General features: G+C 36.7%; 1 protein-coding gene across 17 annotated transcripts in view; it reads right to left on the bottom strand.

Moving 5' to 3' along the window:
* MSRA (methionine sulfoxide reductase A) overlaps positions 1 to 24,032 on the bottom strand; it is a 547,769-nt gene that overhangs the window by 314,468 nt on the left and 209,269 nt on the right. For 16 of the 17 annotated variants that reach the window (XR_006708415.1, XM_045461958.1, XM_045461927.1 and 13 more), the window contains one exon: positions 8,450 to 8,569. Coding sequence is in view for 15 of the 17 variants with exons in the window: in XM_045461958.1 (XP_045317914.1) it covers positions 8,450 to 8,569 (120 nt within the window). In the remaining 2 variants the exon portion in view is untranslated. Of the gene's footprint in view, positions 1 to 8,449; positions 8,570 to 24,032 lie in introns of those variants that run through there. The other variant, XM_045462069.1, reaches the window with a different exon arrangement.

The raw sequence follows: 24,032 nt of genomic DNA, 5'->3' as shown, positions 1-24,032 counted from the left end.
ACAGTGGTTAACAAGAGAGGCTCCTGCAGGCTCCACTGTCACACCCTCAGCTCTGCTCCTGGCTGTAGCAGTCAGCACTTAGCACATCTAGCAGACATTAGAATGGTCTACTAGAAAATCCCAGTATTCAGTTTTTAGAAAAAAAAAAAAAAAAAAAAAAAAGAATTCCAGCCTAACTAAAAAGATAACCAGGATCTAGTTGACAAAATACTGATATCTTGAAATCTCAACATTTCAAACTGAAAAGCTGCCTCCATTCTGAATTCTTGATCCCCATTCTCACTTAAAAAACATAATGGACACAGATTTCAACTTCCTTTTAGGATTCCAGCAACACAGTGACCTGGCAAGACAAATTTTCAACCCTTCTCAAATCTATCTCCCCAATCATTTTTTCTCGGCCTCAGTTTCCTTATCTGACAAAGTAGTCTCAGTGGTTTTCAAAAATTCTCAAAAACTTTTTAAAGCAATAAAACATTAGTCAAGACTGCAACATATAATATAACTAAAAGGGTGAATGAGTTCTCTGAGCAGCTTAAGTCGTTGTTATTTAGTTAGAAAATTCTTCATTATTGGTGGAACCGTGAAGCACCTTCCTGGAGCCCAAGTGTTCTACAGTCACCCACTTTGAAAGCCACAGGACTAGAAGATGGTCTCTTACAGGCCTGAAATGCCCCCCATGACCTATGCCTCAGAACTGATGTCAGCATTTCAGAGGGGTAGCCCTTCTTGTCAAGAAGCCACGCTTGTCTTTTCTAGTGATCGAGGCTTAGAAAATAAATAAAAACAGTAGTTTTCTCATGACCTATACTTTGTCCATTCAGGCAGTGGGTCCATTCACCGAACTAATCTGTCTTGAACAGCTCTGTGGATGGGTTGGATGGAGGGGCTATATTTGGTCCCAGGAATTATAACTCTGAGTCACAGGACCCCTGACCTCGGGGCTTGGTTTCTGCCAGGTGGTTTGAGACAGACAAGCATCTTCATCCTGCCTGTTACAAGTTCAAGGTCAATTTTATGTCTGACATCTGAGGAACAAAAAGTGATCAAATCGCTTATAGCAAGAACTGAACACCGGAATTCTTGAATTTTTAGGGATATGCCAATAACTTAGTAATTTACCTTGACTGACATTGAAATGAGTACAATAAGACTGACTACACACTAAAAAGAGATTTAATGTAGTCTGCAAGGAATTTAGAAAGAGTTTTACATTGCTTGGTAAAATCTGCTAATAACAGAACTCATCACTACTTCAAAGAAAAATGGGATCATTAATCTCATGCAAGATACATAGACATGTACATCCACCCAAACACTTCAGAAATTAAGTCAAACTAAAAAAGTATACTGAGTTGCTTTATATTAATGAGGAAATTATTCAATGCTTTGTTAGAGCTCTCCAGCTCAAGGAAATAAGGATCTGCATTTGGAGAGGGGGTGGCTATGACCTACAACGAACACAGAAGAGGAAAAGGAGCAAACGGCTTCCATTGTTATGTCGTGTGCACATTCTGTGGGCGGACCCCAGTCCACTATCAAGCGATGCTTCATGATCCTTCACTTTGATTTTTTTTAATGTTTTCACTTATTTTTGGGGGGGGAGGGGCAGAGAAAGAGGGAGACACAGAATCGGAAGCAGGCTCCAGGCTCTGAGGTGTCAACACAGAGCCCGACACGTGGCTCAAACCCACGAACCATGAGATCATGACCTGAGCCGAAGTCAGATGTTTAATCAACTGAGCCACTCTGGCGCTCCTTCACTTTGATGTGTAATGCCCAAGAGCTAGAGTGGTAGAAAGCATATGTTATCCTCAGTTTTCTAGAACATTTCCAATTTGAAATAATTTTAATTTCAAATAAGAACCTCACCACAACAATACTGGCTTCCTAAAATAGCACTGCCTCCATTTTACAAGAGAGGAAACAGTCCAGAAAGCAAAACTGTCTCAACACCGACACCACTGGAAGGTAAAATGAGGACTCCCACACTCTGTTCCTCCCAGACTAGGCTCCAGCTCAGGACTGCATTTGGACATGATGCCCGAAAATCCACTGGAGTGTTCCACTGAAAGAAAGTATCTGGGCCTCAGCTTCTGAGTGGTGATTGTGTAAATGTCACTTCTGAGAAAAAGTTATGCAGCCCCTTTCATGCTTCTGGTTTTGGTGCTACTTGGCTGTGCAGATTTCTAAAAGCTTTTGAATAGACTAATAAACATGGAATTGTTCTGAACATCTGTAAGCAAAATACGAAAAGATATTACCCAGTGAATGAACATCCTGGGTTTTCTAGCCAGAAATGGGGTTATTTGTGTATTAGGCTAATGCACTGAAATTAACCCAGAATGCTTACCCATTGCAGAATGTCTTTTCATATTTTCATCTGTGTAGTCATTATTATGAAATGTAAGAATAATTCTCTATCAGGGTATTCAGGAATCTGAATAGCTCAATTACTTCTAAAATCAATGTAGTAAAGCAACAGCATGCCAGTTAATCAGTCGGTTTGCATAACAAATGTTTGGGGGAGTTGCTGTGTGTGTGTGTGTGCGTGTGTGTGTGCGTGCACGCACACACACACATGCGTGTGTGTAAAGAGAAATCCAGGGTCAGCACAACACTTTAAAACAAATGTGAAAGATCAAGCCTCCATTTGACTTCAGAGAAAGAATTCTGGAAGACAGGTACTATTTAATTCATTCAAGAAAGGCTACATGAAATCTAGGCTCCTCGTGGTTACGCCATTCTAGGTTTCTATGGGTTCTCTAGTACTAGGCATATACTGAGCTTTTAAGGAACACCAAATGAATGAATAACTCCTTGGAAGTCATTTTAGGATTAGAATGGTGGCCACTAGGACTTAGATTACTTCTCAGCACACTATTAGAAACAGATCTGAAACACCACAAGAAATAGTGGCTGAGCAGCGGCCATGAACAATGCCACCTCATATCCAAGCTATGACTGGGGTTCCCAGTGCAGGAGCTGGTGGTAGGCAGCTCTCCAAGGGCTCAGAATTCAGTCCTGGAACAGCTATAGGAGATGCAAGTTTCTTAGCCTGTGGCTCTGGGTTCAGTGCTAATTGATGAATCCAAGGAAGGGAAGTTTAAGTACCTGCTCCAGGAGAAAGGTCACTTTTAAAACAGGTTTAATTGAAATGATGGACACATGGGAGGGGCAGGAATCTCCAAGGAAATGCAAGGAGGCAGTCACAGCCTTTGGAAAATCACTGTGGTTTGCCTTCTCTCAGCTTTGAAGGCCAAAATTCCATTTTTATCATTTAATTTAACCCAAGGTTAATGTGATATGGAGAGAATGACCTGTGTAGACTAAACTCACAATAAACTGAGATATACATCTTAGAATAGCATTTAATTGAATTTGAAATGAGAATTAGGACTGTCTGGCTGACCAACCTGGTCTCATTGCATTTTCTTTCTGTAAATAATCTCCACAGGAGGACAAAAGATGAGGAGCTTCTACAGAGTGTGGATCAGAATAAGAGGAGTTACTGATAAAACTTAAAAGCCTCAGGTATCAGGCTCTGTGAGTCTGTCCAGCAGCCAAACCTTACAGAACAACCTGGAGGGTGCCCGCCAGACTTCCCCTTTCCCAGGCTGGCCTGGCTGAACAGCCTCCCTGCAGAGGCCCTCTTTTTTATCCTTTTTTACGTAGGGCAGAGCATTCCATTGGGTTACTTAGAGGTCCTACAGACCAGGAAGTAAAGCTCTCTTCTAAGCGACTTCCTGCCTCCACTCTGAGGCATTGCAGGCTTATTTTATACTTTATTCCCAAAGGGCAACTTTATTGCCTTGAGGAATTGCTGTCCCTTGTATCTTGTATAGATGTCAGGCTCAAGTATCACACAGATCACCCGGCATGTAACATACCTATTAGTGAGCCATCAATGAATGTTCTACTGACAGGTCAGAGTCAACTCTATTCATGTGTCACCATGGGATCACCTCTTTTCCTGGTTGTTACTAGAAGTCATACAGCTTTTCTATGTGCCTAAAGCTCGGGTTTCAGAATCACAGGGGCATCAATAGCTTCAAAGAAATACCATTCCAACATTAATATGCATCCTACCTGGATACACACCAGCTTTTACACTCACACACACCCTAGCTTGTTCACTCATCCCCTGAGGCAGTGCCTACCCACCAGCATGTGGTCATGACAAACTTCAGCCAAAGTTTCTGGTTCCATGGCTTGTGATCACCAATCTGTGCGCCAAGACAGTGATGTGGAAGCTCTGCCATTAGTCATGAATTGGGCTGGGGGGAGGGGAAGTGATAGAGGGGAATGGCTAGCTCTACCTCTTTTGGATTTTGAAAATTGCTTCCCACCCCCACTGCAAGTGCTACCCCTCTAATTCTAGCACCTGCCCCAAGAAACCAAATGGTATCTTAGGCTCAAGTGTACTTGCTATATGAGAGAAGGAATTTGGCAGACAGTCCAGGTCCTTAGGCTTCATATCTTGAATGAATGAATGAATGAATGAATGAATGAAAGAATGAAAGAATGAATGAATGAATGAATATGTTTACAAAATACTTTTTGTTGTGACCAAAATTTTACAAACTTAATTACAAACACAAGAGTAAGCCATTTTGAAATAAATCCAAATATTGGAGCACAGACTAGTGTTTCTCTCATATGAAACCTCAGCAATTATTATGCATCTTAGTGGAGCCTTGGTTTTTCTTCCTTGCAAGTCAGACCTCTCCAGGGCTGACTCCTTCAATAAGGCTTTGAGGACCCACGGCTTCAGCAGGGAAGCCCTGCCGGTATAACCTGCTTTCTGTCTCCCCCATCCTCTCCTCGGTCAAAAATCTTTAATTAGCTGGCTGCCATAATTACTCTAGCTGAGGACCTTGTTTGTTCTCCTTCCCTGCTATTTCCAGGGATCTGAAGGCTCTACTACTTCTGTGCCAGCGGGTCCTTTCCTTTCATGATCAGGACGAAAAAAAAAAAAAAAAGCCCAAGGAAAGAAATCATCTCTTTCTGTGTCTGGATAAGACCCCATAACCATCTTTTCCCAATCAGGAACAAGTTTCCATGACAACCATGTTTCCCAATGCCACCACTAACTTAGCAGGTAGTGTTCATATCAAATAGAGTTCTTTACCAACCTCCGTGGCTTCTGTATAAGACTCTAAGATACCAGCTGTTTGCATGAACTGTATCTTAAAAGAGTTTTGTTCTGTGTCATTCTAAACATCAGAAAGACAAAAAAAAAATTTTGCTTGGTATTTTCTTTACTGTAATCATTAAAAAGCACACCAATTTTTCAAAAGTATAGCAGAAGGGTTGACATGACGAGACTGTGTGACTTGGTGGAGGAAAGTATGAATGAATGAATGAATGGAGAATCACTGGGATATGACAAGTGGGTGACTGACACCTTGGTCAGTGGCACAAACTTAGAGCTGAGAGCTGATGAGCTTGGAATTCCTGCTATACATGGCCTTGGGAAAGTTACTTTTCCTCTCTGAGCCTCAACACTCCCTCTGTAACAGACAGAAACTGAGACATTTCATGGAATTCTTTGGAAGATTAGATGAAAGGAAAAATGCAAAAAGTGCTTATTACAGTGGCACATAGTAGGAGTTCAACAAAGGGCAATTAGAATGCTTTTCTTATTAACATAAAGAGTTGAATGGGACCAAGTCTGAGCAAATAAGCAACCACAGTATTCTAATTGATTATTAACATTTTGCTGGTGGAGAATAATAGCATAAGCAGTAGATATTTGGAGGTTTTCTTAGCAACCTTTTCTCTTAGGTTATTAAGTCATGTCTGCAATCATGGAAGGAATCTCTTCATTTCCATTCCTGAGACTTAAGAGGATACACCTGGGCAGTCTCCAGGGTTCGTCTGAATCTATTTATAGCTCTGCATAAGCATTTGTTTAATTTTGAAACAGATGCAAGGAAAAAAACTGGATGAACCATGAAAGTATTGGTTCGATCTTCCACATTCTCAACACTAATGAATATATTTCAATTCTTCTGTAAAGGCAAGTAAAGCAAGAAAATGCATGTTTTCATGATATTTTCAATATTGCACAGCTCAAATTTCATTTCCAAATCAGAATTAATATTGTAGCAAACAAACCAACATGCTCATTGTTGAACAAACTCCCGTACTCCAACTCCTCCCTGACCTGCATCCACGGTACCCTTGGAGAGTTGAGAGGGCCCTCCCCAAATTACACCAATTCAACCCTTTATTTTTAAAAGATAAAACTATTTATGTATTTTTAAAATCCAATTTTTATCAATATTATCTATACTACACATCTAGATAATAAATGTTCCCTATCAAGAACTCTTAAAATATTGAATGAAATATTCTTTTCAAAAAAATGTGTTTTACAGTGTGGATGTTCCTCAAAAAATTAAAGATAAAACTATCAAATGATCTAGCCATCTCTCTTTTGGCTGTATATCCTAGTGAAATGAAATCAGGAACTCAAAGAGAGCTATTCCCCACGTTCACCTCAGCATTATTCACGATAGCCACAGTTTGGAAACAATCTAAGTGTCCATCAGCAGAAGAATGGATAAAGATATCATGGCATATAGGCAAAGGAATATTATTCAGCCTTACACAAGAAGGAAGTTCTGCCATTTGCAACAACATGGATGAAACTGAAAGAAAGTATCCTAGGTGAAATTAATCCAGACACAGAAAAAAAAATGTATACTGCATGTTCTCACTTGTATGTAGAATCTAAATAAAAAAAAAAAAATCATAGAAGCAGAGAATAAAAAGGTGGTTACCAGGACAAGAGTAGAAGGAAACAGGGAAATGTTGGTTGAAGGGTACAAACTTTCTCTTATGTAGGATGAATTAGTTCTAGAGATCTAATGTACAGCATGGTGATGGTAGTTAATAATACTGTATCGTTCACTTGAAATTTGGTAAGAGAGTAGAACACAGGCACTCTTGCTACAAAAAGAAAAGTATGCGGAATAATAGTGTTAGGATGATGGAGATGATAATGAGGAGGATGAGGAGATGATAATGAGATGAACATTAGTTAAGCTAATGTTAATTAGCTTGACTATTAGTAATCATTTCACTATGTATAGCAAAACATTATGTCATACTCCTTAAACATATACCATTTTTTTTTGAAAAATGAGAAAAAGTGTTTAAAAGAAAAAACTATGCTTTAAATGCTACCTGATAGGGCTCCTGGGTGGCTCCATTGGCTAAGTGTCTGACTCTTGATTTCAGCTCAGGTCATGACCTCACAGTTCATGAGTTCAAGCCCTGCATCCAGCTCTGTGCTGACAGTGCAAAGCCTGCATGAGATTCTCTCCTTCTCTCTCTGCTCCCCCCACCCTGCCCCACACCCTCAAAATAAATAAATAAATGCTAACTGAGCTGGCAGAGAAGTAAAGGAAATCCTTGAAGGCCAGAACAAAAACCAAATCCAGAATGGTTACCTGGTACTTGAGCTAGAATTTGCCATGGGGCATCTGCCTATCCTGGTAGCCAAATAGTTTTCTGACAAGGGCTAGATCATAAATATTTTAGGCTTTTCACCATACCATCTCTGTCATATCCACTCAACTCTGCCATTGTGCCATGAAAACACTGACACATAATATATAAATAAATGGGTGTGGCTGTATTTCTATAAGACTTTATTTACACAAACTGGCAGTAGGCAGCTTATAAGCCAGTTTGCTATCCCTTCATTATAGCCTAAATTTTAATGTCTTACCCACAGACAAACAATTATGGTGTGTAATATGTCTGTCCCATGTAATAGACTATTGCAGTCCTGCCTTTAGGGGATCCCTCCCACATTTTCTCTAGGCTAGAACATGTGACTTGCTTTGGCCAATGGAAACAGTAAATGTGATATAAACAGACACTTAAAAGGTGCTAACAGAATGGGGCTTATCCTCTCTTGCTGTTCCTGGGAATCTCTGTACCCGCCATGTGAATTTGCCCGGAGCGAATGTGCTGAAGACATGGTCCATCATTCCCATTACCCCAGCCAACAAAAAACAACAGCCAGCACCAAATGCAGACCTATCAGTGAAGCCATCCTAGACCAATTAGTCCCCAGGCAGCCCACCAGTTGACTGGAGTCACATGAGTGAATTCAGACAAGACCAGCAGAAGAACCACCAAGATTAGCCCAGCTAAAATTGCTGACCCACATAATCATAAGCTGATAAATGATTGCTTTAGAATTTTTATGGTGATTATTATGCAACAATAGCCAAACGATACATTCCATAAGAAATCTATTATCTTCTTAAATATAAAGTGAGAGGCCAACAAACATATTTATAGAAATGGGAAAGAAAAGACTGAGGAAACACAAAAAATGATATTTGCATTTTAAAGATCCTGTCACCTGCCAGAAGAGACAAGCCCTTTCTTGCTCCTTATAATAGAAGTTGGAAAAAATTCTTCGTACCTGAACAAACTTCTTTATAAGTAGGATTGGAAGTGTAGCCTCCAGCATAACCAACTTGAGTTGAATATACTCCTTTCATAGTCCAGAATTTCCTCTCAGCTCCCCAGAAACAGCCCATTCCTAAGAAAAACATAAGATACTGATTAGTCCTTTGTCAAAAACAACTAGTAATTGCATATTAGAAACTCTGTTATCCTAGAAAAGAGAAGTTGTTCATGTCATTTGGTAATCAAAAATAACTAAGATGTTATCTTTTAAAGAAGGAAAGCTTCATGGAAGCAACCTAAGTATCTGTCTATTGACAATGAATAAGGAAGATGTGGTACACACACACACACACACACACACACACACACACACACACACACAGGAATATTATGCAACCACAAAAAAAGGATGAGATCTTACCATTTGAGACAAAATGAATGTACCTAGAGGGTATTATGTTAAGTGAAATAAGTCAGAAAGACTAATACCATGTGATTTCACTCATAAGTGGAATCAAAAAACTAATAACAACAACAACAAATGAACAAACAACAAAAAATAGAATCAGATCTATAAATACAGAAAACTGATGGTTGCCAGAGGGGAAGGGGGAAGGGGGTTGGGCAAAATGGGTGAAGGGGAGTAGGAGATACAGGCTCCCAGTTATGTCATGAATAAGTCATAGAAATAAAGGGTGCAGCATAAGGAATATAGTCAACGATATTGTAACAGCAATGTTTCAGAACAGATGGCAGCTGTGCTTGTGGTGAACACAGCATAACGTCTAAACTTGCTGAACTGCTATGCTGTACACCTAAAACTATTGTATCATGTGTGTCAACTATACTCAAATTAAAAATGAAACATGTTAGAAGAGTAAAAAAATTAATTAAGAAGAATTTTTAACGCCTAAAAATAATTTTATTTAAGGTTATTTGCATAGAATGCCTATTTGCTTTAGTTGTGCAAAAACCTAGGAAGCCTCAAATTTTAATGAAGTTAGTAAAGCATACCTTTCCAAATAACTGAGTAAAAAGATAACTGCATTTGATGAATGATTTCAACACTCAATTCATTTTGGACTTCCCAAAACATAATAACCTATATTAATAGCATAAATTTATTTAATGATCAGCATCCTAGTTATGCTTTTTTATTTTTATTTTTTTAAGTTTATTACTTTACTTTGAAAGAGAGAAAGAGAGTGAGCACAAGAGAGAAGGAGACACAGAATCCCAAGCAGGCTCCAGGCTCTGAGCTGTCAGCACAGAGCTCAACTCGGGGCTCGAACTCACAAAACCATGAGATCATGACCTGAGCTGAAATCAAGAGTCTGATGCTTTACTGACTGAGTTATGTTATGGTTATGTTTTTTTTTTTTTTTTTAATTCTAGCAAAGACAGGTAACACTGAGGCAACTGGGTGGCTCAGTCACTTAAGCGTCCAACTCTTAATTTTGACTCAGATCATGATCTCATGGTTTGTGTGTTCCAGCCCGGTGTGGGGCTCTGTGCTGACTGTGGAGCCTGCTTGGGATTCTCTCTCTTTCTCTCTCACTCTCTGTCCCTCCCCAACCCCCCCCCCCCAATGCACATGTGTGCATGTGCACATGCACTCTCTTTCTCTCTCTCTCTCAAAACAAACAAACAAAAAAATAAAGGTAACACTAACTTACTGACTTCAGTAGGAAAACTTAGCAAAATCAACACAGACTGATGCAGTTTTCAATTAACAATTTTACACACGTTCAGTTTCTTCAAAAATATTTAAGTCGCTATAAACTTTCCTGTGATAAATCAGTGCTCACGAAAGGGAATATTTTTCTGAGTTCTATTACAAAATACAATGAATGAAGAAAGAGAGAGAAGGGGAAAGGCAGAAAAAAGAGATGACAAATATACAAAGAAACTCACAAAAAAATAGTATTCTATTCAACTAGCAAACACTGTGCTCATATCACTAGTTATTGGATTCCTTTGAACATATGGTAAAAATGAAGACCAATCTCCCAAGAATGCACATATTTACACACTTCCAAAATGTTGCTTTCCATCTCCCTGGGCTTCAAATAAAGAACCCTAATTTTCTACCAGAAGTTTCTAAACCATCCACAACTACTATTCTGTGACCAATATCTAGATGTAAACAAGATTACTGCCTCGCTCAAGTTTTATATGGCTTTATTAAGTCATATATAATTAAGATCTTGGGTAGACTAACAGTTGGCAAATTAATATATGCCTCCTACTCCTACAATCACTGGATTTGTTAGACTTGATGACAGAGCTGAAAGAAAAATTAGATGGAAGTCTACTGAAATTTTTGACATTTGTTAATAATCTACTTTAAAAATTCAGAGCAGTAATAACCAAAACACATTGTGCATAATGCTATACATTATACAAAAATATATTTGCTCCAATGTGAGGGGAAATACACTAAGAATAGATTAACAGTTAAACAATATGATAGAGCCAAGTGATAAAAATTAATGCAGTAAAAAATTACTGTTGTGATAACAATACAACATGGAAATATGTATATGATTACATTATAATTAAGGCTAAATTTAAAAGGAAAAAAACATACATATATGCACGTTCTTATTACAACTATGAAAAAAACATCCATACCAAAATAGACTAGAAAGAAATATACAAAAGTTATAACCATGATTGTTTTATAGGAGAATACAGGAAATTTTTTCATTTTTCAAGTTTTTCTGTAATAGATTCATATTATTTTAAAAATGAAAAATGTATACACATTTTTAAAAAAGAAAAAATTCAAAGAAAAACATAACCATATGCATTGTTTGAGTTACAACTGCTAGACCATCTTCCCTGTTTGCAAGTTGTTTGCTGCTAGAGAATATAGTTAAATATTTACTGAAAAATTGACTATCCTCAAATCTCTGGAACAAGAATTCACTATTAATTTTATTCATTGCATTTCTGGGATGAAGGAATTATATTAGTCAAGATTTTCCAGAGAAACAGAACCAATAGGATATACAGAAAGGGTGAGTGAGAGACATTTATTATGAGGATTAGCTCCTGCAATTGTGGAGGCTGAGGAGTCCATGATGCATAGTCTGCAAGCCAGAGACCCAGGAAAGTTGGTACCATAACCCCAGTTGAAACCCAAAGGTCTGAGAACCAAGAGGCTCAATGATGTAAGTCCCAGTCCAAAGTCTGAAGGCCAGATAATCAGGAACAATGAAGTATGAGGGCGGGGGAAGATGGATGTCCCAGCTCAAAGATTGAGTAAGTTCACTCTTCCTCTAGCATTTTATTCTATCTGGGCCCTTGACAGATTGGATGATGACCCCACTGGTGAGGGTGACCTTCTTTCCTCAATCTACCAATTCAAATGCTGATCTCTTCCAGAAACATCCTCACAGACACATCCAGAAACAGTTACCTGGGCATCCCTTAGCCATGTCAAATTGACACATAAAATTAACCATCACAGGAATGACGACAGTGAACCTCTGGAGGATAAATAAAAAGTAAGCTGGGAAGCATTACTGAGCTCAAACACACCCAGGAGTTGAGTAGTGTGATACGCTGAAGGCACTCTAGACCCTGAAGTTCAGAAATCTGCTAAGTTCACTGAATAAAATACTTCTTTCATGCACAATGACTAACATTAATGGTACAAAAGGGTACTTCAAGCTTTCGGCATTTTCTGTACAATGTAAATGATGGGCCATTTTAGCAATCAGCCTAACCTGACCATTGTCTATAGTCTCATACTGATGGCCCAGACCCTATATCTTCCCTATATCCTCATGCTTTATAGATTTATAACACTTAAAATGGATCTTGGCCAAACCAAACAAAATCTTTGTGGCAAGTTATTTAACCTCCTTTTGATGTTTAATAGGGATCAAGAAGAGACCCCCTGCTAGAGGGAGGATGACCCAACTCCAGCTGGGCAAAGGCCTGCAGGGGGTGGTCATGTGTGGCTGAAAGAATGCCTCAGGGGCCTGGTGTGTAATCAATGTCAAAATTTCTGGAGAGGTACTTAGCTTAGAATAAGGGTTATTATAAGAATAAAACTCCTCCTTGAAGCAATCAGATATTTTCTGGTGGCTTCCAGTATAACCTAAGCATTCAATTATTTGGTTTTGAGTGTGTGTGTGTGTGTGTGTGTGTGTGTGTGTGTGTGCGTGTGTGCATGCACTTAAAGAAAACAAGTGTATGGCAGAATTTCTCAGAATTCAGTAGACACAATCTAGTAATACATTACTAGACTAACTTTAGTAAACATAATCTAGCAAAAAACATAAATAACAAAAAAGACAGAATACGTGCTATATTCTTTAAGATATTTTATACTTTAACTTTTTATTATAAAGGAAAACATAGGTAGAGAAAAGCCACACAGAACAGATACATATCTCAATGCATTATTATTAGGCAAGCATCCTTGTAACCACCACCCAGGTCAAGTAATAGAAGTTTGCCATTGCCCTCAGATATCCTTCCTCATGTCACAACCCAATCACAACTCCCTTCCTCCCTCTAAAAGTAACTGCTATCTGACTTTTACAATATTCACTTCCTTGTGTTTCTTTAATATTTTTATCACTCAAGGTGTCCATCCCAATTCTATAGTTTGGTGGTGCTCATATTTAAAAAATTTGATACATCCTTAAGTTCTTCTAATCAACATGTGCCCTCTCCTTTCTTTCCTTCTAATTTATCCATTGAAGAAAACAAGGGTCACTGACCTGCAGAGCTTCCCACAATGTAGATCTTGCCAACTGCATTCTCATAGTGCAATTCAACCTGTTCCTCTATCCTCAGTATTTCCTGAAAATTTGCAGCTGGATCAAGAACCATGATCAGGCTCAGATTTCATCCTTTTGAAAAAACTACTGGTGGTACTATGTTCCTTTTTATGTAACTTTGAATTTTTCCCCAGTTTTATTGAGATACAATTGGCCTATGACATTGTGTAAGTTTAAGGTATGCAACATGATTTGGCATACATACATACATATTATGAATAACTACAACAATAAAGTTAGTTAACACAACCATCACCTCACATAATTACAATTTATTTTTTGTAGTAAGAATATGTAAGATCTATTAGCAACCTTCAGGTATACAGTATTATTAACTATAGTAATTATAATAAATATTAGATCTCCAGAACCCATTCATCTTATAATCAGAAGTTTGTACCCTTTGACCAATATCTGTCCATTTCCCCCACCCCTCCCAACCCCCAGAAACTACCATTCTACTCTCCATTCCTACAAATTTGGTTTGCTTTTTTTTTTAAGATTCCAATGTTAGTGAGATTATACAGTATTTGACTTTCTTGGTCTGACTTATTTCACTTAGCATAATGCCCTCAACGTCTGTCCATGTTGTTACAAATGGCAGGATTTCCTTCTTTTTATGGCTGAATATTATTTCACTGTATACATACCACATTTTCTTTAGTCTGTCAAAGAACACTTAGGTTGTTTCCTGGTTACTATGAATAATGTTGGAATGAACATGGGGGTGTAGATATCTCTTCAAGATAGTCATTTCATTTTCCTCAGATATATACCCAGAAGTAGTACACTTGATCACATGCTAGTTCCATTTTTAATTTTAGAGGAATTTCCATATTGTTTTCCATAATGGCTGTGCCAATTTACATTCCTATCAACAGCACACTGGGGTCTCCTTTATTCCTCGCCCTAGCCAGCACCTGTGACCTTATGTCTTTTTGGTAACCACCATTCCCACAGGTGTGAGGTGATACTTAATGCAGTTTTGATTTGCATTTCTCTGGTCATTAGTGATTCTGACTGCCTTTTCATGTTCCTGTTGGCCATTTGCATGCCTTCTTTGGGAAAATGTCTATTCAGGTCCTCTGCCATTTTCAATCAAATTATTTTTTTTTTGATATTGAGTTGTATGAGTTCCTCATACATTTTGGATATTAACCTCTTATCTGATACATGGTTTGTGAATATTTTCTCCATTCAATTGCCTCTTTATTGTGCTGATTGTTTCTATGGCTGTGCAGAAACTTCATATTTTGATGTAATCCCACTTACTTGATTTTGCTTTTGTTGTTTGTGTTTTTGGTATCCGAAATATTATTGCCAATACCAGTGTCCAGGAGTTTTTCCTGTAAGTTTTCTTCTAAAAGTTTTATTATTTCAGGTCTTATGCTGAAATCTTCAATTCATTTCAAGTTATTTGTGTGTGTGTGTGAATGGTGTAAGATAGGGGTCCAGATTCATTCTTCAACATGTGAATATCCAATTTTCTCAACATCATTTATTTAAAAGGCTATCTTTTCCCCATAGGGTATTCTTGGCTTGATTTTCAATTATTAGTTAACCACATATGTGTGAGCTTATTTCTGGGCCTTCTATTCTATTCCATTGGTCTATGTGTCTGTTTTTATGGCAGTCCCCTACGGTTTTGATTACTATAGCTTTGTAGTACAACTTGAAATCATAAAACGTGATGCCTAGAGCTTTGTTCTTCTTTCTCAGAATTGCTATCTGGGGTCCTTTGTGGTTCCATTCAAATTTTAAAATTGTTTTTCTATTTCTGTGAAAAATGCCATTGGAATTTTGATATTAGGTTTGTAAATATATAGATTGCTTTATGGAGTATAAATATCTTAACAATATTAATTCTTCCAATTTATGAACATGGAATATCTTCCATTTCTGTCTTCTTCAATTTCTTTCATCAATATCTTATAGTTTTTAGTGCACAGATTATTCCATTACCTCACGTAAATTTACTCCTAAGCATTTTATTGGTTTTGATGTCATTGTGAGTGGGAGTTTCTTTATTTCTCTTTCAGATATTTCATTGTTAGTGTATACAAATGCAACTGATTTTTGTATGTTGATTTTATATACTGAAACTTTACTGAATTCACTGATTAGTTCTAACAGGTTGTTTTGGTGAAGATTTTAGAGTTTTTTCCATATAAAATAATGTGGTCTGTAGACAGAGAAAATTTTACTTCTTCCTTTCTGATTGGATGCCTTTTACTTCTTTTCCTTGCCTAATTATTCTGGCTAAAACTTCCAGTACTATGTTAAATAGGACTTTTGAGTGAGCACTCTTGTCTTATTTCTGATCTGAGCAGAAAAACTTTCAGCTTTTTCACCACTGAGTACAATGTTAACTATGGGTCTGTCATGTATGGTCTTTATTATGTTGAGGTATGTTCCCTCTATAACTTCTCAAATATGTTGAGAGCTCTTGTCATGAAAGGGTGTTGAATTTTGGCACACCGTTTTTCTGCATCTTTGAGTCATATGATTTTTATCCTTCAGGACATTTATGTGATATATCACATTTATTGCTTTACATATGTTGAACCATCCTTGCATACCAGGAATAGGTCCCACTTGATCACAGTGTATGATCCTTTTATGTGCTATTGAGTTTTGCTTGCTAATATTTTGTTGAAAATTTTTGCATTTATATTCTTCAGAAATGCTGGCCTCTAGTTTTCTTATAGCATCTTTACCTGGCTTTGGTATCAGGGTAATGTTATCCTTATTAAATGAGTTTTCGAGTATTCCTTCTTTAATTTTTTGGGAGAATTTGAGAAGGATCAGCATTACTCTTCTTTAATGTTTGGTAGAATTCACCAGTGAAGCCATCTGATCTTGGGCTTTTCTTGTTGGAAAATTTTTTATTACTGCCACAATCTCCTTAGTCATATTGATTTGTTCAGATTGTCTACTTTTTCATGATTCAGTCTTGGGATGCTGTATGTTTTTAGGAATTTATGCATTTCTTCTAGGTTATCTGACTTGTTGCCATACAATTTTTCATAGTAGTTTCTTATGATCCTTTGTATTTCTGTGGTATCAATTGTAATGTCCCCTCTTTCATTTATACCTTCATTTGATCCCTCTCTTTTTTCTTCATTACCCTAGCTAAACGTTTGGCAATTTTATTTATCTTTAAAAAAACACAACTTTTAGTCTCATTTATTTTTCTCCTATTATCTTTCTAGTTTCCATTCCATTCATTTCTGCTCTGATTCCTATTATTTCCTTCCTTCTGCTAACTTTGAGCTTAGTCTGTTCTTTTTCTAAATGCTTCAGGTGTAAAGTAAGGTTGTTTATTTGAGATATTTATCTCTATAAACTTCTCTCTTAGAACTGTTTTTGCTGCATCCTATAAGTTTGGGTATGTGTGTTTTCATTTTAATTTGTCTCAAAATACTTTTGATTTCCCTTTTGATTCCTTCTTTAACTCAGGAGTCTGTAGTTTAAATTCCATATATATTTTTTTAATTTTTCAATTTTCCTCCTGTTATTTATTTCTATTTTCATACTATTATTTTTAGAAAATATATCAGATATGATTTTAATTTTCTCAAATTTGTTAAGGTTGTTTTGTGGTCCAACATTTGACCCATCCTGGAGAGTGTTCCATGTACACTTGCAAAGAATGTGTATTTTGAAGCTGTTGGATGTAATGTTCTATGTCTGTCAGGTACATTTGGTTTAGAGTGTTATTCAGATCTGCTGTTTACTTTTTCACCTGTTGTCTGGGTGATCTATCCAATGTTTAAAGTGAGGCACTGAAGTTTCATACTATTATTGTATTACTGTTTATTTCTCCTTTCGGTTGTTGTTATTTGCTTTAAATGTTTATGTGCTCCAATGTTGGGTATATGTGTATTTATAATTGTTATATCCTCTTGATGAATTAGTCTCTTTATCAACATTTAGTGACCCTCTTTGTCTCTTGTGATCAATTCTGAATGAAAGACTATTTTATCTGATATAAGTATAGCCACTCCTGCTATCTGTTGGTTACCATCTATGTGGTATATCTCTATCCCTTCACTTTCTACCTATGTGTGTACTTAGAGCTAAAGTGAGTCTCTTAAAAGCAGCATATTGTTGGATCTTGTGTTCTTCTCCATTCAACCACTTTAGGTCTTTTGAATAAAGAATTCAGTTTATTTATATTTAAAGTAATTATTATTAATAGGTAAAGACTTACTGATGCCATTTTGTTCATTGTTTGCTATTTTTTTTAATTCCTTTATTCTTTTCCCTTACTGTCTTCCTTATTTGTATTTTGTAGTGGTATATTATAATACATTTCTTTTTATCTTTCGTGTATCCACTATAGGTTTTTTTTTCTTTGTGGTTATCATGAGGCTTACACAAAATATCTTAAGCTGATAATAACTTACTTTACATTACTTACAAAAACTCTGCACTTGATTTCTCCTCCCCTCATATTTTATGTTCACATTTTATTGATGTCACACTTTTTATATCGTGTACCTGTTAATAAATTATTATAGCTATATTTTTATTATTGGTTTTTAATTTATATACCAGAGTTAAAGTTATTTACACACCTACATTTCAGTATTAGATTATTCTGCATTTGACTACATAGTTACCTTTACCAGTCAGTTTTATACTCTTATATGTTTTCATGTTGTTATTTAGTATTCTTTCATTGCAATGTAAAGAACTCCCCTTAGAATTTCTTGCAAGGCAAGTCTAATGGTAATGAACTCCCTCAGCTTTTGTTTGTCTGGGAATGCCTTTATTTCTTCTTCATTTCCGAAAGGCAGTATTGATCGGTATAGTATTCTTGGTTGATAGGTTTGTGGGTTTTTTCCAGCACTTTGAATATATCATCCCACTGCCTACTGGTCTGCAAGGCTTCTGCAAAAGAATCCACTAATTGCCTAATGGGGCTTCCCTTGTGTGTGATGAGTCATTTTTTCTCTTGCTACTTTCAAAATTCTCTCCTTGTCTTTGAATTTCAACATTTTAATTATAATGTGGCTCAGATTAATCTTCTTTGGGTTGATCCTGCTTGCAGTTTTTTGAGCTTCCTGTACTTGGATGTCCCTATCTTTCCCAAGATTTGGGCAGTTTTCAGCAATTATTTCTTTAAATAATCTTTCTGCCCCTTTCTCTCTGTCTTCTCCTTCTGGGACTACCATGATACAAATGTTCATTCACTTGAGGGTGTCCATAATTCACAGAGGTTTTCTACATCCCTCTCTTTTTGCTTTTTGTTCCTCTAGATGGCTAATTCCAAATGATCTGTCTTTGAGTTTGCTGATTTTTCCTATCCATGAACAAATTGGTCATTTAGCTCTCTGCTGAATTTCCCAGTTCTGTCATTGTATTCTCCAGCTCCAGGATTTCTGCTTAATTCTCTTTTATGGTTTTCTTTCTTTATTAAACTTCTTATTTTGTTCATGCATTTTTTCCCAATTTCATTTAGTTTTTTAATGAATGTTCTCTTGAATTTCATTCAATTTCTTTATGATAATTATCTTGAATTCTTTGTCAGGCAAATTATAGATCTCCATTTGCAGTCAGAACTTTATTAGCTTCCTTTGGTGGTCTCATATTTGCCTGATTCTTCAAAATTCACATAGCCTTGCATTGGTGTCTGTGCATTTGAAGAAGCACTTACCTCTTCTAGCCTTTACAGACTGGTTTCCATGTTCTTTGATCATGAAGCACATAATGTCTAGTTGTCTCTCATTTGGTGATGTTAACATCCATTGATACTCAATGCTTAGCAGATATGTTAATTGTGAAATGGTGACCTTCTAATTCTATCACTTCTTTTACATTTATTAGTTGAAATGTCTTTATAATGAGAATATATATATATATATATATATATATACATATATATATAGAGAGAGAGAGAGAATACTTTTTCTCAACTACTCTTTGTTACTCAGTGATATAGTTCATAAAAGAAAGGGAAAATAAGTATTTAATTATGTCCATTTATTTAGCAGTCTTTAAGATGATGAACTTCTCCATTCCAAGGTTGACCAATTTTTAATAATATATTTATATCATTTATTTAAACATATTTGCTGTGTTTCACCATTTTCATCACTCCTTTCACATAAACTCCACTTGACATATCTTTGGCAAGAAAAATTATCTTCAAATTGTTTTGAAGTTCCTTTGAACTTCAAATTGGGAGTTCCTTTGAAACATCCTCCATAGTCTTCTATTGCTTTCTTGCTATCTGGTATGACAGGATGTTCCAGGCTCATCTTGTACATTTCTTACCCCATATCTGCCATCAGCCATTTCTCTAAGAAGCCTGATTTCTTTAAATGAGGAAAGGGATTTCAACACCATGACCTGGGTACTAGTGATGCTTATCAAAGACAGCCAGCTATGGGACACCAAGAAACCATGTGGCTGGAACAGTCCATCAAAATCTAAGCCCTGTCAGACCTACCAAATCATAAGGTCAATAGAGTGCAACAACAATCCATCATAGGATAGGAGTTATACATCTGGAATCATACACTAGCAGGACAACAGGGCATAAGCTCCATGAATAGGTAGTCAGACCTCCACAGCATCCACCAGGATTGCACCAACACCACTCCCTCAGTTCAAACCTATGTCTGAGTGGAGCTTCTATACAACCAGCTGAAGGACAAGAAAAAGGCTAGATTTTTGTTTATGGATAGTTGGCTTACTGTGTACAGATGCAAGTCAAAAATGCATAGCAGTCACACTGTGGTCTCACTCAGGAGTGGCCATAAAAGATAATTTCTCCCAACTGGTGAGGACACTTCAAGAAGTGTACCAGTTATCCACTTAATGTGTAAGGAAAAGCCCAAGTTTATAACATACATAAATTCATAGGCAGTAGCAAATGGCTTGGCTGACTAGTGAGAATCCAGAAACAAACAAATAAACAAAAACCCTGAAAGATTAAAAATAAGGAAATCTAAGGTAGAAGCATATTTACATCACATGTTAATATTAATGCCAGGTAGAGAGCATCTGACAAGAAATGGGCACTAAATACAAAACTGACCAAATGACCTGGCTGATGAACATCAGTCAGCCTGTTTCATTGGCCACCCCAGTACTAGTATCACGGGTACAGGAACAAAATGGCCATGGTGACAAAGATGGAGGACATACATGGGCACAACAATGGACTCCCACTTACCAAATCTTATCCACTTTTGCCACCACCGATGTCTAACCTGCCAGCAACAGAGACAGTCTCCAAGCACCTTATATACTACCATTTCTCTAGGGGTCCAAGCAACCACTAGGTGCCAAGGGGGAAATACTGGGCTCCTTCCATGCTGAAAGGGCCACTGGTGTGTTCTCACAGTAACAGACACATATTCCATGTATGGGTTTCACTTTCCTGCCTTCAGAATTCAGTCAGCTTCTGTCCCATATAACACTGCATCAGACCAGAGAACCAAGTTTACAGTGTAGAAGATGCAGCAACAAACCCATGAATACCACACCACCCAGAAGCTGCCATCCCAATACAGCACTGGAACAGCCCAGAGGCAAAGCTGCAACACCAGTTTAGAGATAATACTCTGGGAGACTGGGGAGCTATCTTTCAGAAAACTGAATATGCACTGAATGAGAGACCCCAAAAATGAATGTATACATTAAAAAAACAAAAGGTAGAAACAGAATTGGCTCTACTTACTACCATTCCCAATGACCACTGGGGAACTTTGTACTTCTGTCCCCACAACTCTTGGCTCTGCAAAGTTAGAGGTCCTGATCCCCCAGAATAGTAAACTTTCATCAGGAGACATAGCAATAATCCATTGAACTATATGCTGAAGCTGTTTTCTAGGTACTCTGGACTTCTTATGTCCAAGGACAAGCAGGGTATGGGTGTTTCAGGCAGAGGAAACAGTCACTACAAAGGCACTAACAACATGCCTCCTATGTTTAAGGGGCAGGAAAGAAGCACATGGCTTGACTGAAGATAAATCTGAACATAAATCAAGAAAGCCAGATTGTGTAGGGCCTTTTGGGCTACTGAAGGGCTATGAATTTTACGCTGACTGAAGTGGGTAGCCATTGTTGAGTTTTGAGCGGGAAAGGGAATGCCATGTTTTACCAGGATCTTCCATTTTACAGGGATCTCTCTGGCTGTCCTCTGCTGAGAAGTGACTGGAGTAGACCAAGCACAGAAGCAGGGAATGGTTAGGAAACTATTGCTGTAATCCAAATGCGAGATAATGATGGTTTATTTAGACCAGGTGGTAGCAGAAGAAGTCAGGTTTTGGATACATTTTGAAGATACAGCCAAAAGGACTTCCTGACCGATTTAGAAGCAGGGTTTGAAAGAAACAGTCAAAGTTGACTCTAAAATTGTTGGCTTGAGTGGAGAATTGTGGATGGAGCAGGTTTGTAGGGGAAAATCAAGGGTTGCAATTACTCTAGTTTTAATGAGTCATAATATCCAGTCTAGCAAGTCTTCCTAACTTACAGTTTTTCAAAATTTTCTTTGCTATTCTTGGCCCATTTCTATTCTAAATTTAGTTTAGTATTAGCTTGTCAAGTTCTATGACATATCCTGTTCAGAATTTGATTAGAATTACATTGAACTTATAGATTAATTTGAAAAAAATATGTTGTCATATTAATAACGAGTCTGTCAATGAACACAATTACAGCTGTCCATTATTCAGCTGTCCAAATATATATGTCCATATATAAATATTCCATGTATACATCCTTTAATACTACATTGTCATTTCCTCCATCAAGGTATTGTACATTTGTATTGCATAGAGTTTTATGTATCCTATGATTTGTGCTGCTGTTATAAACACTACTTTTCTTATCACACTTATTTACTGCTTATAGTTGTGATACAAAAACACCATTGATCTTAGTATGCTTTCCATATGGTCAGAAAACTCAGATAATTCTCTCATTAGTTCTAACGGCTTGTCTCCATGTTCTCTTCCACTTCCTTTACGGAGAATCATATTACGTACAAATGACAGTTTCATATTTCCCTGTCCAATTATTCTTCTCTTATTTTACTTTATTCCATCAGCTAGGACCTCCCACACAATGCTGAATAATAAGGGTGATGGTGGGAATCTTTGTCTCATCCTAATTTTAGTGAGAATGATCCAGTGAGTTTTGCTGTAGGTTCTTGGTTAGACACTCTTTATCAGATTAGAAACGTTTCCTTCAGTTCCTAGTTTGTAAATAGCTTTTTTTCATGTATGAGTTTTGAGTTTTAACAAAACTCCATTCTTTAGAGGTGATCATATGGTTTCCCTCCTTTCATCTCTTAAAGTGGTATATTACATTTATATATTTTCCTGAGCCATCCTTCAATAAACCTTACCTACTTACAATGCATTTTGATACTGAAAAATTACTTTTGTTAATATTTTACTTCAAATTCTTTCATTTATGTTAAGGAAGATTTGTCATAATTTTATTTTCTTGTACTGTCTTGTCAAGAATTAGTTTCAAGGTTATATTGGCCTCATAAAATGGATTAGCTAACTTTTCCCCCCTCTTACATAACATTGCATTAGAAAAGGATTATTTGTTCCTTGAAGTTAAATAAAACTTTCTGAGCTACTTGGACCTTGTGTCTTTAGAGAGAAAGGAAGAAATGGGGGAGATGATTTCACTGTTACTTGTTTATTCAGGTTTTCTTACTTCTATTTCTGTTCTTTGAGGTTTCAGTCACAGAACAAACCTTGACTTTGATTGATCCTCTTTTCTGTTGTTGTTTTCTATTTCTGTCCTTTCTTTACTATTATGTTGTGCAGTTTACTCTTGATCTGTTCCTTCCTTTCTTCTGAATTTGAATAGTTAGCTTATTTATTTTCAAGTTCTCTTGTTTTCTGATAAATGCATTTAAGGCTATACATTTACCTCTAAGTTTTGCTTTAGATATATCCACATATTTAGACATGTTTAGATATGTAGTATTCTCCTTGTCTTTTGTTTCTAAATATTTTATGATTTCCATGTTATTTTCTTTTTAACCCATAAGTTATTCAAGGGTGTACATTTTAGTTTTCAAACATATGGTATGTTTTTTAGACTATCTTCTCATTTTGATGCAATTTTGTTGCACTGTGCTTAGACTATGTGATCTTTCTTATACTCTGTTGAAACCTGTTGAGAGTGACCTGCTATAAGAGAAAGGTAAATCCTAGATTCCTGGAGTGCAACACCTTTCTTTTAAAGAATATAACCAAATGGTTCTTTAGTTATATAAAACAATAATATTTTATCCTAAAGCAATAGTGATGCCCGTGGTTTGCAGACTGATCTTTGGAAGTCATGAATTCAGTGAATTTATTTGTCACCACCACCATCACTCCAGAACTTCTGAAAGACATCTATTCTGCATTCAGTAGAAATAAATTTTGAACAGAAGGGAAATGAAGATTCCAATTTATATCATAATTTAAGCATCTAAGAGATTTAAAGATCATATCAAAATTACAACTGTGTCATTGGATCAGATTTACATTTTTTACACTATCATTAAAAATTTTTTCAAAAATTTTTTTGTTTTGTTTGTTAAGAATTACTTTGATACTCCTGCATTTTTGGTCAAACTTTTTATCTGTCATTTCTCATGAATATTATCTGTGGCTACAGGATTTTTTTATATTTGTGGGAATTACATTATCTTCCCTTAAGATTTATGATACCTCAGCTAAAATCTTCAGAAAGAACTTTAAAGAAAGCTCAAAATTTCATAAAGCCCTATACATTCACACTGCAACTTCTGACCTGATTAGTAAAGATATG

Source organism: Leopardus geoffroyi, chromosome B1 (assembly GCF_018350155.1).
Source record: "Leopardus geoffroyi isolate Oge1 chromosome B1, O.geoffroyi_Oge1_pat1.0, whole genome shotgun sequence".
Taxonomy (NCBI): Eukaryota; Metazoa; Chordata; class Mammalia; order Carnivora; family Felidae; genus Leopardus; species Leopardus geoffroyi.
The sequence above is the reverse complement of the archived record's forward strand: the minus strand, read 5'-3'. Positions and strand labels throughout refer to the sequence as shown.